Source organism: Leptonychotes weddellii, chromosome 2, assembly GCF_054177405.1.
Source record: "Leptonychotes weddellii isolate Sample4059 chromosome 2, ASM5417740v2, whole genome shotgun sequence".
Lineage (NCBI taxonomy): Eukaryota > Metazoa > Chordata > Mammalia > Carnivora > Phocidae > Leptonychotes > Leptonychotes weddellii.
The window spans coordinates 70,757,750-70,775,014 of record NC_138370.1 but is presented as its reverse complement, the minus strand read 5'-3'; the positions used below and the strand labels follow the sequence as shown (position 1 = coordinate 70,775,014).

Sequence of the window (17,265 nt, the reverse complement as noted above, 5' to 3'; positions counted from 1 at the left end):
AACCCTCAGTTTGTTTCCTATGATTAAGATTCTCTTATGGTTTGTCTCCCTCTCTGATTTCATCTTGTTTTATTTTTTCTTCCCTTCCCCTATGATCCTCTGTTTTGTTTCTTAAATTCCACGTATGAGTGAGATCATATGATAATTGTCTTTCTCTTATTGACTTATTTAGCTTAGCGTAATACCCTCTAGTTCCATCCTTGACACTGCAAACGGCAAGATTTCATTTTTTTGAATGCCAAGTAGTATTCCATTGCGTGTGTATATATATCACATCTTCTTTATCCATTCATCTGTGGATGGACATCTGGGCTCTTTCCATAGTTTGGCTGTTGTGGACATTGCTGCTAAAAACACTGGGGTGCATGTGCCCTTTTGGATCACTACATTTGTATCTTTGGGGTTAAATACCCACTAGTGCAATTGCTGGGTCGTAGGGTAGCTCTATTTTCAACTTTTTGAGGAACCTCCATACTGTTTTCCAGAGTAGCTGCACCAGCTTGCATTCCCACCAACAGCGTAGGAGGGTTCCCCTTTCTCCATATCCTCGCCAACATCTGTCGTTTCCTGACTTGTTAATTTTAGCCATTCTGACTGGTGTGAGGTGGTATCTCATTGAGGTTTTGATTTGTATTTCCCTGATGCCAAGTGATGTTGAGCATTTTTTCATGTGTCGGTTGCCATTTGGATGTCTTCTTTGCAGAAATATCTGTTCATGCCTTCTGCCCATTTCTTAATTGGATGATTTGTTCTTTGGCTGTTGAGTTTGATAAGTTCTTTATAGATTTTGGATACTAGTCCTTTATCTGATAAGGCATTTGCAAATACCTTCTCCCATTCTGTCAGTTGTCTTTTGGTTTTGTCAACTGTTTCCTTTGTCGTGCAAAATCTTTTTATCTTGATGAAGTCCCAATAGTTCATTTTTGCCTTTGTTTCTCTGGCCTTTGGAGACGTGTCTAGCAAGAAGTTGCTGCGGCCAAGGTCACAGAGGTTTCTGCCTATGTTCTTCTCTAGGATTTTGATGGATTCCTGTTTCACATTTAGGTCTTTCATCCATTTTGAGTCTATTTTTATGTATGATGAAAGGAAATGGTCCAGTTTCATTCTTCTGCATGTGGCTGTGCAATTTTCCCAACACCATTTGTTGAAGAGACCATCTTTTTTCTATTGGATATTCTTTCATGCTTTGTCGAAGATCAGCTGACCAGAGTTGAGGGTCTATTTCCGGGTTCTCTATTCTGTTCCATTGATCTGTGTGTCTGTTTTTGTACCAGTACCATACTGTCTTGATGAATATAGCTTTGTAATAGAGCTTGAAGTCCAGAATTGTGATGCCACCAGCTTTGGGGGTTTTTTCCAACATTCCTTTGGCTATTCAGGGTCTTTTCTGGTTACATACAAATTTTAGGATTATTTGTTCCAGCTCTGTGAAAAAAGTTGATGGCATTTTGATAGGGATTACAATGAATTGCTCTAGGTAGCACAGACATTTTAACAATATTTGTTCTTCTAATCCATAAACTTGCAGTGTTTTTCCATTTCTTTGTGTCTTCCTCAATTTCTTAAATGAGTGATCTATAGTTTTCTGAATACAGATTCTTTGCCTCTTTGGTTAGATTTATTCCTAGGTATCTTACGGTTTTGGTGCAATTGTAAATGGTATCAACTCCTTAATCTCTCTTTCTTCTGTCTCATTGTTAGTGTATAGAAATGCAACTGATTTCTGGGCATTAATTTTATATCCTGCCACTTGAATTCCTATATGAATTCTAGCAATTCTGGGGTGGGGTCTTTTGGGTTTTTCACATAGAGTATCACGTCATCTGCAAAGAGTGAGAGTTTGACTTCTTTGCCAATTTGGATGCCTTTTATTTCTTTTTATTGTCTGATTGCTGAGGCTAGGACTTCTAGTACTGTGTTGAATAAAAAATTGGTGAGAGGTGACATGCCTGTCATGTTTCTGACCTTAGGGGGAAAGCTCTCAGTTTTCCCCATTGAGAATGATATTTACTGTGGGCTTTTCATAGATGGCTTCTATGATATTGAGGTATGTTCCCTCTATCCCTACACTGTGAAGAGTTTTAATCAAGAAAGGATGCTGTACTTTGTCAAATGCTTTTTCTGCATCAGTTGAGAGGATCATATGGTTCTTGTCCTTTCTTTTATTAATGTGGTGTATCACGTAGATTAATTTGCAGATGTTGAACCAACCTGTTCTTTCTCCAGCTCCTTTAGGTTTAAGGTTAGGTTGTGATTTGAGACTTTGTGTTTTTGAGGAAGGCTTGTATTGCTATATACTTCCCTCTTAGGACTGCCTTTGTTGCATCCCAAAGATTTTGAACAGTCGTGTTTTCATTTTCATTTGTTTCCATGAGTTTTTTAAATTCTTCTTTAATGTCCTGGTTGACTCATTCATTCTTTAGTAGGATGCTCTTTAGCCTCCATGTTTTGAGTTCTTTCCAGATTTCCTCTTGTGATTGAGTTCAACTTTCAAAGCATTGTAGTCTGAAAATATGCAGGGAATGATCCCAATCTTTTGGTTCCAGTTGAGACCTGATTTGTGACCCAGAATGTGATCTATTCTGGAGAATGTTCTGTGTGCAGTAGAGAAGAATATGTATTCTGTTGCTTTGGGATGGAATGTTCTGAATATATCTGTGAAGTCCATCTGGTCCAGTGTGTCATTTAAAGCCTTTATTTCCTTGTTGATCTTTTGCTTAAATGATCTGTCCATTTCGGTGAGGAGGGTGTTAAAGTCCCCTACTATTATTGTATTATTGTCTATGTGTTTCTTTGATTTTGTTATTAATTGGCTGCTCCCATGTTAGGGGCATAGATACTTAAAATTGTTAGATCTTCTTGTTGGATAGACCCATTAAGTATGATGCAGTGTCCTTCCTCATCTCTTATTACAGTCTTTGGTTTAAAACCTAATTTGTCTGATATAAGGATTGCCACCCCAGCTTTCTTTTGATGTCCATTAGCATGATAAATGGTTTTCCACCCCCTCACTTTCAATCTGGAGGTGTCTTTAGGTCTAAAACGAGTCTCTTGCAGACAGCATATCCCCGGGTCTTGCCTTTTTATCCAATCTGATACCCTTTGTCTTTTGATTGGGGTATTTAGCCCATTTACATTCAGAGTAACTATTGAGAGATGAATTTAGTGCCATTGTATTACCTGTGAAGTTACTGTTTCTGTATATTGTTTCTGTTCCTTTCTGGTTTATGTTACTTTTGGGCTGTCTCTTTGTTTACAGAATCCCCTATAATATTTCTTGCCAGGCTGGTTTAGTGATTAGAAATTCTTTTAGTTTCTGTTTCTCCTGGAAGCTTTTTATCTCTCTTTCTATTTAGAATGACATCCTTGCTGGATAAAGTATTCTTGGCTGTATGTTTTTCTCATTTAGCACACTGAATATATCATGCCAGTCCTTTCTGGCCTGCCAGATCTCTATGGAGAGGTCTGCTGCCAGTCTAATGTTTCTACCCTTGTAGGTTATAGACCTCTTGTCCTGAGCAGCTTTCAGGATTTTCTCCTTGTGAGATTTGCATGTTTCACTATTATATGTCGAGGTTTTGACCTATTTTTATTGATTTTGAGGGGGGTTGTCTGTGCCTCCTGGACTTGAATGCCTGTTTCCTTCCACAGATGAGGGAAGTTCTCAGCTATGATTTGCTCCAATATACCTTCTGCTCTCTTTCTCTCTCTTTTTTTTTTTTTTTTGTCTTCTTCTGGGATCCCAATTACTCTAATACTGTTTCACTTTATGGTATCTCTTATCTCTCGAATTTTCCCCTTGTGATTCAGTAGTTGTTTCTCTCTTTTTCTCGCCTTCCTTACTCTCCATCATTTGGTCTTCTATATCACTAATTCTCTCTTCTGCCTCATTTATCCTACCAGTTAGAGCCTCCATTTTTTATTGCATCTCATTAATAGCTTTTTTATTTCGACTTGGTTTGATTTTAGATCTTTTATTTCTCCAGAAAGGGATTCTCTAGTGTCTTCTATGCTTTTTTCAAGCCTAGCTATTATCTTTATAATCATTATTCTGAACTCTAGTTCCGACATCTTACTTATGTCCATACCAATTAGGTCCCTGGCAGTCGGTACTGCCTCTTATTCGCTTTTGAGGTGAATTTTTCTGTCTTGTCGTTGTTGCAGAAAGTGGTCACTTTTCTATTTGTGGAGTTGCAGCTATTCTTTTCTTAGATCTCTGGTTGAGTTCACAGGTGTTCAGAATGATTTGATAGCTATCTAGCTGAATTCCTGGGACCAGACCAGACTAAGGTCTCCTACTCCTCCACCATCCTGGACTATTACTCTTGTGTTTTTAAGAAATGTTCTATTATTTGTAATAGGGTAAATAGGTATAACCCAAATAAACAAAGTACCTTGGGGTTCTCAATAATTTTTAAGGGTGTAAATGGTTCCTGAGGCTAGAAATTTCTGAGACCCACTGATCTGGAAAATACGGCCAGTTTCTTGTGGGGGTTATTTAATCAAGATTTTTGTGAATATGTGAAGAATATGTGAAGTTACAAACCTGCATTAAATATTGTGTTTGTGTTTTATGTGTTCATATAGCTAGTTTTTTTAACTAGGAACTCTTCAATATTCCTTTTCATATCTGTGACTTTCTACTTATCCCCCAAATCACTGGCAATACTTTTTTTGTTCTACACGAGGAATTTGATGCCTGAAGATATACTTTTTACTATATAGCTATAAACATTAGGTGTGCATTTGAATGTATGCAGTAAGTTGTATTAAAATAAATGTATACAATAAATGATTGTAAACTTTAGTGAATATTTCTGAAAGAATGTAAACTATCACTCATTTTTATTTCGGAAGTGATTTTAGAAACTGTTGTTCAGGTTTAGGTTTGTAATAGTAGTTTCTATAATTAGCTCCTCTAGGTTTCCCTTGTCTCCTCGACCGGATTCAGTGCATAGCACAACTTCAAGCAGCGACTCCCACGACAGTGAAGAGAATTACGTTCCCATGAACCCAAACCTGTCCAGCGAGGACTCAGTACGTAATGTGTGCATCTTCACTTCTGTCTTTCCAAGCAGCCCTTCCAAGTCCTACATGCCAGGACATTTCTTCCAGTCTCTAAATCTTACCTTTATATACTTAAGGAAAAAGGATAGAAGACAGTTTTTTAAAAATGCTTTTTAAATAATAATGTTGTAAAGTTTAAAACCAATAAAGCATCAGTGTGTAATATCAGCATCTATAAAGTAGATAAAAATTAGTTAAAAATCATAAAAATTTTATAGTTATATTTCTTTTAGGATATATTTGATTTTTGAAACTATCCAAGAAAATATACTGGAAGTATTTCATAATGCAGTTCTCCAGGCCCACTTTATGGCACTCTTAGAGTGAAATGATCTTATATAGGAGGCCTTTGATAATCTTTCAGTAATATACCCTTAGATGTGGCTTAGATTACAGACCTGTTACAAACCTGATTTGTTTCAGATTGGCTGTATTACCATAAGGCACAAGCATTTGGTAATTGTAGCAAGGCTGTGTTCTCCAGAAATTACATAGTTGCTAGAAAATACTGCAGCTATTTAAGAATACAAGCTATTTTAGTGTTGAAATAATATTTTGCTTTTGTTTTCCCTCAAATCAGGTTCAATGCTTGCTCTGTTACTTGTATTTTAGTAGATGAGTATATCAGTCATGATTAGGTTCACCTCCAAGTAACAAAAAATAAACAAGTAACAATGACTTTAAACAGACATTTATTTCTTTCTCATGTAAGAGTCCAGAGAGGCAAGCCAGGATTGTTGTAAGCAGCCCTGTTTTACAAAGTCCTCGGGGACTCTGACCCCTTCCAGTTCTCCTATCCGCCGTCTTCTGGGTGTGGTTCACATGCTCCTAGAACAAGGGGTGCTGCACCAGCAACTCACATTCTAAAGCTGCAGAATAGAGGAGAGCCTATCTGCCTTATAAAGAAGGTTCCCAGAAACTGCCATACACACTGTGTGGCCACATAGACACAAAAGGGGCTGGGAAACATCCTTTGTTCTGAGGGACAGTGGGCCTGGCTAAAAACCTATTCATGTGGGAGAGGGAAAGACAGATGTTAGGGCACAACCAGGTAGTATCTGCCAGGATAAGCAAGCATGTGATACCAAAATTTGGAATGGGTAACGTTGTAGTGACTTTATTTTCTTTAAAGCAATACTCTAGAGATTCAAAATAGAATCTCTATCAACAAATTTGTTTTACTTCTTTAATGTACTTTAGGCAAAAACAGGTTCCTCATAAAAATTAGATGATTTGAAAAGCTTGATGTGGTGCTTAAACTAATTAACTTTAAAATATCAAATTTATACATTGTTCAAAATGAATAAGATAATTTAAAATATTTATATCAGCCCTGGATTAGAATACAAACTAGCTATATCAATAATGCTTTCACTGATTTTTTAAGGCAGAGCAATTTTTATTAATTGGTTTCTGCTTTTGCATTCAAGATTTTTCAACTTGATAAGTGGCATTTTATTATTTTTATTAACTTATTTTTTTCTCATTATAGTAAATAGACTGGTAAAAGTCTACATAAATCCTCAGTGCAATATCAGAGTACATATTGTTATCAATTTTTATCTTTAGGTGGTTGAATGGATTTTTTTTATTACAAAAGTAATTATTTTCTGAGATACTAAAAGAGTTTCCTTTTGCCCAAAGTAGTAAATTACCGTAAAAATCTTGGAAAGGACGTGTAATAGGCAAGTTTGGAAATGTGATTTGTCACAAGTTAGTGTTAGGTGAAGGGAAAAGATGAGAAAGAAAAACATTACAATCAGAAAGTCAAAGGAAATTAAGAAAATAAAATTTTCTTTTATCCCTTATATCATTAAGCCAGAAAGGTCCTTTTGCCTGCCAGCTGATGATTTTCTAAAGTACTTCGGTCCTAAGTGTTAGAAATAAGCAAAAATGTTCCCAGTAAAAATATCCACCCCCCCATTCACAATAGAAAAGCCAGCCACCATTTCCATTTCCTCATGCTGCTAGCTATAAGAGTTCATCATAGTCCAGACAACTCTTCCTTAGAAAAGAACATGATAGTTAACACCAATGTTTTCCATACCTCTTGGAAGTTAGTACATTAATGGAATACCATAGAAATTCATAAGATCTCATTATGCTTGGACTGATGAAGTCAGTAAAAAAAATTGTCTTGGAGAAGTTGAGACAGGATCAGATCAAATCTGGCTTATGCCTACAATGAAGATTAAATTCTGTACATTGAAGTTTCAAAGCATGATACATTTACCATCCTGGTGATCATAGAGCAGGCAGTGTTTAATGAAACCATGATGCTGGCCTATTAATTTACAGAGATCCAAAGTTAGGCATTCATGAAGTGAACCCTTAAAATGACACTTGAAATTTGGGTGACCATACCTCACTACTAAAGACATAAATATTGTTATATAACAATGACAACAAAAATATGTTCAACAATTTCCCGTACTTTAAAAAGAATTTCAGAAAATCAAAGCACTACTGTTTTTTTTTTTTTTTAAATCATAGAACATTTATGATAACTCCTAGAATCTTAGGGTTTTTCTAAACTGTTTCGGGAAAACACTGGTTTAAAGAGTAGAACGCAGGGACAGGTTGTTCCCAGTTGAGATTAGATCAAGAGTAAATGGACTGTCTTGCAGGGACACAAATTTTAACAATACTTAAAGATGAAAAAATTTCCAATTCTAATAATAACTAGACAGAAAACAGTTTAACCAGCAATTCTGAGAAATTCTCTTTAGGAACAACTTGAGTTTAAATTAAAATGTACATCATATGAACTCATAGGTTCCTTTCATAGCCTTGCAATACCATGAACGCTGGCATTTCCAATTAGGGGAATTCCAGGTTTGGGTTCTCTCACAGTCACATTTGAATACAAAATTTTACACACACACACACACACACACACTTCTGCTTGATTTTTTATGTGAGAATGAAATATGGAGTTATTCAGAAAAAAAAATTTCAGTTTCTTTATGAATTAGGAACAAAAGAGAGAGGGAAATAGCTATTTGTACTAATTGAGTAGCTAAACTTGCTTACATTTTTTTGTGCCCTAGATGTTATTTTCAATATTTTTTTAAATGTTTTATCAGTAGTAGTTGGTAAACTTGGTTTAAAAATCTGTTCCTACAGATAGAGCCCTCACATTCAGTCATGCAGCTTGCTCACTGCATAAATATGCTGTGTACAGTATGTAATATGTCCAGTAGACTGCAGAGTATTGCATTTGTGGGTACGTGCAGTTCAGACTGTGTCCTGCTCACCAGGCCATGGGCCTGGACAGAGCTGTGTAGCCCTACAGGCAGGAACACCTTTTTCTAATTCACAGAAATGTTTCACACAGGCTATCAGCAGCTGTGCTTCAAATGAGGAAATAAATTCAGTATTTAATTTCTAGCAATTTCCTTTCCCTAAATCACAGTTTACTCTGTTTAACTCGAACTAAAAGAAAAGGAGTAGCAATATAAAAGAATCAACAGGGGGTGTGTGGGTAGCTTAGTTGGTCAAGTGTCCAGCTCTTGATTTTGGCTCAGGTGATGAACTCAGGGTCCTGAGATCAAGCTCTGCCTGGGGCTGTGCACTGGGCGTGGAGCCTGCTTAAGATTCTCTCTCCCTCTCCCTCCACCCCACCCCTGCTGGTATGCACGCCTACACTCCATCTCTCTCTTTTAAAAAAAAAGAACAGAACCAGGTTTATGCAGTTTCCAAATTGTTTTGTTCATTATAATAAGTATAAATTTTAAGTATATTACATCATTACAGTTTTCTTCAAAAGTATGAGATAATATGTGAATATTCATATGTACGTGATAGAAGACACAAGGATGGAAGCTGCTAATGAATATGTATATAGTCTTGCCTATGAGAAGTCCAGAACATTTCTGGGTGAGGTTAAAAGCAGCAAGGCAGGGAAACAAGGCATTTGTTGGCACACGTTTAGAAGGACTGTTGTAATTAGCGTAGAGGATATATGTGCAGGGGCATAAATTCATGTCATCCTTTCCTTCTTATTCAGCATTGATCTTCAGGTTCCTAATAGCCTGTTGCTTTTACATTTTTCTGCCTCAGGCTTTTTTGTTTTTATCATTTATTGCCATCCTCTATCTTCCTTTTTCCTTTATCTTTTTTTAGAAAGTAGCCCTTCTCTGGTACAATTCCTATTAGGACGGAAGAGATAAGGCTAAAGAGAAGACAGAAGAAATGAAGTGGTAAAAATTCCAGATGGTTGAAACAAAACGAATTTTGCCAGTGGAGTAACTGTTCATAGCCTTTAGTTAACATACATATTATAAACTAATTTCAGTGTGAGAGCTTTTTTTTTTTTTAAGATTTACTTATTTATTTATTTGAGAGAGAGAGAGAAAGTGCAAGCAGGAGGAGGGCCAGAGGGAGAGGGAGACTCAAGCAGACTCCCTGCTGAGCACAGAGCCGACCGCATGATCCTAAGATCATGACCTGAGCCTAAACCCAGAGTCGATTGCTCAACTGACTGAGCCCACCAAGTGCCCAACATGAAAACCTTTAAATAAAATATAGAACTTATTAAAAATTTTAATTAGAAAGCAAGGAGTGAAAGGATCTGTTAGTTTAAAAATATAATTGTGTAAAGATACCATTTTAATAATGTTCAGGTGGTCCTATCGCAACTAACTGTAGCTTGATGTTTTAGTCTTAGTTTGAACCAAGTTTGACTTTTGAAACCGCATTTAGCTTGCTCTAAGCTAAGTTGTAACTAATTTTATTAATATTACTTATTTTCCTCCAATCCTAAAAGGTTACTTAACTTTCTAAGCAGACATTGTTTTAAGCCATATGCTCTTGAAATAAATATTTTGGCTTTAATAGATGATAAACAAGATAAGCAGTATGTCTCATGGATGTCCAACAGTTGATTTTGTTGTATCACCATTTTTAGAATCTTTTTGGCAGTAATAGTCTTGATGGAAGAAGCAGTCCTATGGTCAAGCCCAAAGGAGACAAACAAGTGGAATACCTGGATCTAGATTTAGATTCTGGGAAATCCACACCACCACGTAAGGTAAGTGAAATCTCATTCTATAAACACAATCAGCTCACCTTTTGTAAACCCACAGACTCATGTTTCCTTTGGGGAAATTTTATTAGTATGTTTAATTTAAATTTAGTAAAGTCTGTTACTTAATATTGCTTCATAAATCACAATTAACAAAGTTATGGAGAATAATAAGTTAATTTTTTCCTTTTTAATGGTACAGAAATTATACACTTCTTCTCTTTTAGTGGTTACTGTTGAAGTGCTTGCTTAACAAAATCTGAAGTTAATCATTGTCTTCATTCTCTCACATTACTCCCCTTCTGACTTATTTGCTATTTTTGTCTAATGTTTTGGTTTTTTTCCTTTTTTTAAATCCACAAATTACACAATAGTACTATTAGTAGTATTCTTTATAATATAGACAGTGTTTACTTATATTTTCCTACATACTTGCAAACTTCTCTTTCTTATCATTTCTTCTTATATTTTAGCCCTTCCTCCCATAATCATTTTTTTTCTTTTTTTCTTGGGGGGGGGTGGTGGGAGGGGCATGTGGGGAGAAGAGCAGAGGAAGAGGGAGAGAGAATCTTAAGCAGGCTCCACACCCAGCGTCGAGCCCAACATGGGGCTCCATCTCACGACCCTGAGATCATGACCTGAGCTGAAATCAAGAGTTGGATGCTTAACCGATGAGCCACCCAGCTGCCCCCATTAATCATTTTCTCTTCCTCCTGGAATACATCTTTTAGAAGTTCCTCTTGGGGGGGGGGGGGCGTCTGTTAGTGGTAAATGCTTGCAATTTTTGTTTGAGTGAAACATCTGTATTTTGCCCTCATTCTTGAAAAAGAGTTTTTTTGAGTTCACAGTTCTTGATTGGCAATAAATTTCTCTCTCAACACATAGAAGATACTGTTCACTATCATCTGTCTTCCAATGTTCCTGTTGAAAAGTATGCTGTCAATTTAATTACAGTTCCTTTGTAGATAATTTGTCTTTTTTGTCTGACTGATGTTAATCTTTTTTATATCTTTAGTATTCTGCATGTTCACTACAATGTATCTAGACATAGATTGCTTTTTATTTATCATGCTTGATGGAAGTTGTGCTGTTTTTATTTCTGGATTTGTATTTTTTATCAGTCCTGGAAAAGTCCCAGTCATTATCACTCTCTTTTCCCCCCCAGTCATTATCTCTTTAAATACAGCTTTTCAGCTATTCCTCTTATCCTCTCATTTGAGGTTTCTTATTAGAGATTAGTTAGAACTTATTTTATTTTCCATATCTCTTCACTTTCTCATATTTTCTCTCTATTCATCTCTTTGTACTTACCTGGATAATTTCTTTAGATCTGTCACCAAGTTCACTAATTCCCAATTATCCTGTTTAACCCATTGTTTAATTTTTAATTTCAGTTATTTTTATTTCTAAAATGAAATTTTGCTTGTTTTTTTAAATATGTCTAGCTCTTTGGAATAGTTTCTTATATCTTGTTATTTTATTCCTTTTATTTAGTTTTCTTGATTCCTTTAAAGATTTTATACATACATATTTTATACTGTTTATTGTCATTTCAATATCTGAAGTCCTTGGAGGTCTGAATCTGTGTTTGTTATTTCTGCTCACTCTTGATAGCTTGTTTACTTCCATGTTTCATACATTTTTTTGCAAATTCATTTTGCTGAGCGTATCTGTGGGAATCCCATGGACCTAATTTCCTTCGAAATAGATTTGCATTTTCTTCTGCTGGGAAGCACTCTAGGACCACCTCAGTTCCCTTCAGGGGTCCCTAGCTTAACAGGATGGTCTCAAATTGTGCAAGCCCTCCCACCCGGGGCCTCCTGATTGCATCGCTGAGATTGACATTCATCCTGAAGACAACTGTAAAGTTTACCTTGAGGAGCTCTTCGTCCCCTCTGTTTCCCTCACACCTTGGGTATTTCTCTTACTTTCTAGAGAGCCCAGCAATGCATTAGTAATTACATGTGTTTTAAGTTAGTTAGTATTTAGTTGTATTTTAGAAGTAAGAGGTCCTGGGGCGCCTGGGTGGCTCAGTCAGTTAGGGCATCTGCCTTCGGCTCATGATCCCAGAGTCCTGGGATTGAACCTCACATCGGGCTCCCTGCTGAGAGGGAGAAGCCATCTCCCTCTCCCTCTGCCACTCCCCCTGCCACTCCCCTGGCTTGTGCACAGTCTCTCTCTTTCTCTCCCTCAAATAAATAAATAAAATCTTAAAAAAAAAAAAAGAAGAGGTCCTGTCAGCCTATGTAGTTTGCCATTCTTGAAATACTGCTTTTAAAAAAACATTTCTTAGCTCTGAAAGTGAACACTGATACATGTTCTCAGGACTTGAAAAAGTGAAGCTTAACCTAAAGGGAGAAGCAAGCTGTGTATCTTAAGATGAACCAGGTATCTGCAATCCCTATTTTACAAGAATTCCATCTGTGTTAGGAGCATTAGTCTGCATTCTTTTACATAGTGATTTTAAATTTAAGGGGAAAACAGTATACAGTTAGGAGAAAAATAACATTGTTAAATTGAGGTAATGTTATTTTATGTGTGTGATCCAATAGAATTTCAAGAGTTATTCACAGCATGTGAGTGTCAATGTTTTAAGACTAAATTTCACTCAGAACTCTTTTATATGTGGGGTTTATGGTGTTTTTCTTTGCTTTTTAGCAAAAGAGCAGTGGCTCGGGCAGCAGTGTAGCTGATGAGAGAGTAGATTATGTTGTGGTTGACCAACAGAAGACCCTGGCCCTAAAGAGCACCCGGGAAGCCTGGACAGACGGGAGACAGTCCACAGAATCTGAAACACCAGCCAAGATTGTGAAATGAAAATATTGCTTCACTGTTTCTGAAGAAAAGAGAACTGAATTGTAAAGACAAATCCTGTTTAACTGAAGATGACTTGACACTTCTGTTCTAGGTAGATCCTCAACTGAGTAGAATTGAAGTCAAAGGACCTTTCAGACATAATCAAACAATTTAGACTGTAAATGGTGCTTTGTGGTATCTGAACAATTCATAACATGTAAATAATGTGGGAAAATAGTATTGTCTGGCTCCCAGAGAAACATTTGTTCCATAGTTAACTCACTTGTCGTATTACTGTATTTATGCACTTTTTCATTTAAAACATTGGTTTGGGTATTCCCAGATGTTCCTTAACATAATTCCTTTGGGAGTTCTTGTTTTTCCTCACACTACTCTATATAACAATACTAGGTTAACTAAGCTACTCTTAGATTTGGAAATTGCTCTTTAAACTGCACTCTAACAACATTAAAATGAGAAGTAGATCCACGATTTACCTTTCTACCTGAAACTTGAGGTGATAACCATTAGCTTAAACTACAGAGTATATTGGACTCATCATTCACTGCTTTCCAAAATGCTGAGGATAATGTATGTACTGGTGTCAGGAACTAATTCTCTGGTTCATGTACATTGAGTTTTCAATGGTGGAACTTTATTATATTTTGTTAATTGTGTTTTTGGTTCATTGAGTGAAGATTCTGCCAGGTGGGATCTTACACCTTGGAATACACTATCAAGGAAGCCTACAGATCACTTACAGTATGCGGTGATGATGTGCTCTCACACTTGTTAATGTGTATTAAACTTTACATTATTTGCAAAATGTAGGTTATATAACTAATCAGGTACGTACCAGGCACTGATGTGCTAATACACTGATCAGGTTTAGACAATGAGCTTTAGTAGTGTTCTTGTAAGTCCTAATATTGGTTTCCAGTTTGGACTTAACCAAACATTCACTGTTAGTTATAGCAACATACTGTGATTTTTTTAATTAGACAGTAATTCAGATTTATTACTCTTAAGAATGAAATTCTGTCTTTTGACACCATAGTGCCCTTTCTATGATTTTTTTAGCTTTACTTTATATTCTTCTTGGCCTTATATTTAAATCCCTATGCAATTAATATTTTATATCTACATTTAAAAAAAATAGATGTTCTATAATTGATTCTCATATGTAGCACCTATTGCTTTTCCCGTAAAAGAATTAAGCATTTTGTACTGTGATTTCTATTCACTGCCCTAATTCGAGATATACTGAAGCATTGCTGTAATGTGAAATCTTATAGTCATGGACCTCTTCCAACCAGATTTCTGAAATGACCAGAGGAATTATATAATTCTGTCTCACCTATTATATGGTCCTGTGACATGATATCAAAACCACAAATTTTATATAGTGAGGCTACAGTTATGTTTATCTGTTTTGGCTTTGCAGTATAATTTAGAAAGCAGGTATAGTTGTTTGCTTGTTTTTTAACTAAGTTACATACAATCTCTTATTGATTTGAGCTTACTAACAGTTTTTGGAGGGGGCAGAGATAGGAGTGCCCACAGCTGAGGCATGATTCCCTCCGTTCAGACCTCTGACTGTTGCTTGAGTACACAGATGTGCCCTGATATCTGGTCTCTTGGCCATAGTACTGTGCCTAATCAATGTAATGGGTTTATTTCCCCAACTCGTGAACTAAAAAATGTTCATAACATGATGAATTGTAGACTAGTAACATTTGATGCTTTTACATGTTTGCTCCTTTTTAAACAAAAACTAAAACCCAGAAGTGAATTTTCAGGTGGATTTTTAAATAAAAAGATTGTTTGAATTTGGTGTGCGCAAGCTGTTTTATAATGAAACCACAAAATAAAATCCAAAATTATTGAAGTGTGCCTAAACTATTAAAACACACAACACAGTTGATGTGTGAAGATGCTAAAATGTGTTAATGTGGAAGGTGAACACATTTTCAGATTTAGAACACAACAATAAGTATATTCAATAAGTATATTATTAATTAAAAAATGGAAATCTTATTTAAAGCTACCTACCAAAAGAGTCTAAGGCAATAGACTAACTTTTTTAGTGTAGTTTTTCAATTTTTTACAAGTTACCATTTTTGAAGACCTGCAGCACTCTAATTTATAGACGTTTTCCCACTGTGCAGAGTAATTTAAGAATTGAAATGTATTAGGCAGTTTGTGTTAGAAAATGAAATCACGTTAACACATTGTATCAACAAATTAAAAGACAGTTTCTTATGGAGCATTATTTTCCAAACATTTTTTAGCAGTGGAATCTTTCTTCAATAAAATTTCATGTAACCCCAACACATAAAGCCTGAAAAGTTCATTTTATCAGTGTAAATATTTTGGATTCGCATTTAAGTTTATTTCTTAGTCCACTACTAGGAATAAAATTTGCAAATAACACAAACGTGTAATTGGCATTATAGAGTTGGCGAAAAACTTCAGCAGCCAATTTGTTTTATTTGCATATTATCAAGAAAGTTTTGATTCGCACAAACATAAGTAAGTGTAAATAATAGCAGGTTTTAAACACACATCTCAGAAGATTCTTTAATTAGAGATAGCTGAAGTAGTATTCCAAGGTTTAAAAAAAAAAAATCATTCTTGTAGTGGAAGGGGGATATGTAACACATTAGAATGTGCATTTTTATTAAGTTTTAAAAATACACATTTATAAAAACAAAATTTTTTAAAACCCTAATCACCTCCAAGAAGCTGAGTTTTGGCCAGGCAAGAGTTGGGAACGACTGGTGAATCATGTGACAGTTACGTTATAAGTCAGAAGTGTTTTTCTGCCACGTTTGATGTTTTCTATTTTTTTATTCCTTACTTTGAATAGCTGTAAAATTTTATGAAGGTTTGAATACCAAAGCACAGTTCTGCTTTTAAGAATTGAAATTTAAACTTGAATAATTTAAGCTACTTAACCCATGGAAGGTATCACTTAGTAAGCTATAAAAGATGGTTTTTATCTACACTCTATACTTTCATCAATATCGTATAAGCTACTGTGAGCATTTTAGAGAATCCCATAAGGTACTACTATGAGTGTGTGTGTGTGTGTGTGTATAGCATTGTATTTAATCATAGACTAAATTTGATAGAGAAATACTGCTATACTTGCACATTAAGGTCATAAGTCAATTTCTTTTGGAGTATAATTAACGAGGGTCACAATCTTCATATTCATAAATGCATTTAAACTGGAAATTGAACAGTGTTTGTTTTTCTTTTTCTACTAGTAGGAAGTTGTCTGCTTACCCCCCTTTAACGAAAACAGTATTTTTGATATTTTTTAAAACGTTAGCTACTTTATGCCTGTAGACTATACCATAGACAGTGATCATAATTCTCGGATGCTTTCAAACGCTCTTAGTGCCTCTTTCTTTGGCCCACTGAAAGTATTGGTATTAGTATTTTGAATGAATACAGAGCCTGTAAAATTTTAGAGACAAGGTGAGCCGATCCCTCCTAATCCTGTCCTTGAGTCATTCTGGTAGGTCTTGTCTTCTATTGTCAAATAAGCAATCAGGTCCATGGCAGGGGTTGTACATAAGATCAAGTAGATACAGGGAGAGAGACATACATATATATATATATCCTAGGGTAAGATTGATTGTCAATAACATCTGATATGTTATATGTAAATCTGTATATAATTTAAAATACTGACTGCTCTGAGATGAAAAGCCATGGTGTAAATGAATAATGTAGACATTAGAGACTTGATAGAATGAAAAGTTGATTGCCAGGTTGTGGAGATAATTGGTTTTTACCCTGACTAAATATGTTTATATATTACTATAGCTTGAAATAGTTTAGTTTGTCTTCTCTTCCGTAAACTTAACTTTCTTTAGGTTCATTATAATGTTTATTATGAGTTTCAGTAAACTGTTTAGTCAAGGGATTAACATAGCTTCTACTTTCTTTACCTAAAAAGACATGGCTTTGTGTAAGTTGTTGTAACCTGAATCGATTGTTGATAATCATCCCAAATTTCAGTAGCAAAATCTTATGTATAAGTTTATTTTCCCCCTCTTGCACTACTTTTTTTGTAAAGATCCAATTGTAGATGTTTTCTGCTACCAAATAAAACTTTTCAAACAATTTGGTTTCAAGACTTTAGTCAGTTTGGATACTGAGACTGTGAACCAAGAAAGACATATAAATTTATATTTCTAACCCTTCCTTAGAGTCTATCTAAATAAAAAAAAAAAAAACCAATTCTGCCATTTATTGTATGTTGTCCCTTGAACAACATGGGTTTGAACTGTGTGGGTCCACTTACAGATTTTTTTTCAGTAAATACAGAGCAGTACTCTAAATGTATTTTCCTTATGATTTTC

General features: G+C 35.5%; 1 protein-coding gene across 5 annotated transcripts in view; it reads left to right on the top strand.

Moving 5' to 3' along the window:
- GAB1 (GRB2 associated binding protein 1) overlaps positions 1 to 17,026 on the top strand; it is a 125,203-nt gene extending 108,177 nt beyond the window's left edge. For all 5 annotated transcript variants that reach the window (XM_031029851.2, XM_031029854.2, XM_006734924.3 and 2 more), the window contains 3 exons: positions 4,914 to 5,037; positions 9,977 to 10,099; positions 12,752 to 17,026. In XM_031029851.2, the coding sequence (XP_030885711.1) occupies positions 4,914 to 5,037; positions 9,977 to 10,099; positions 12,752 to 12,910 (406 nt within the window). In that variant the 3' untranslated portion in view covers positions 12,911 to 17,026. The remainder of the gene's footprint in view (positions 1 to 4,913; positions 5,038 to 9,976; positions 10,100 to 12,751) is intronic.
- The last annotated feature ends 239 nt before the right edge of the window (positions 17,027 to 17,265 follow it).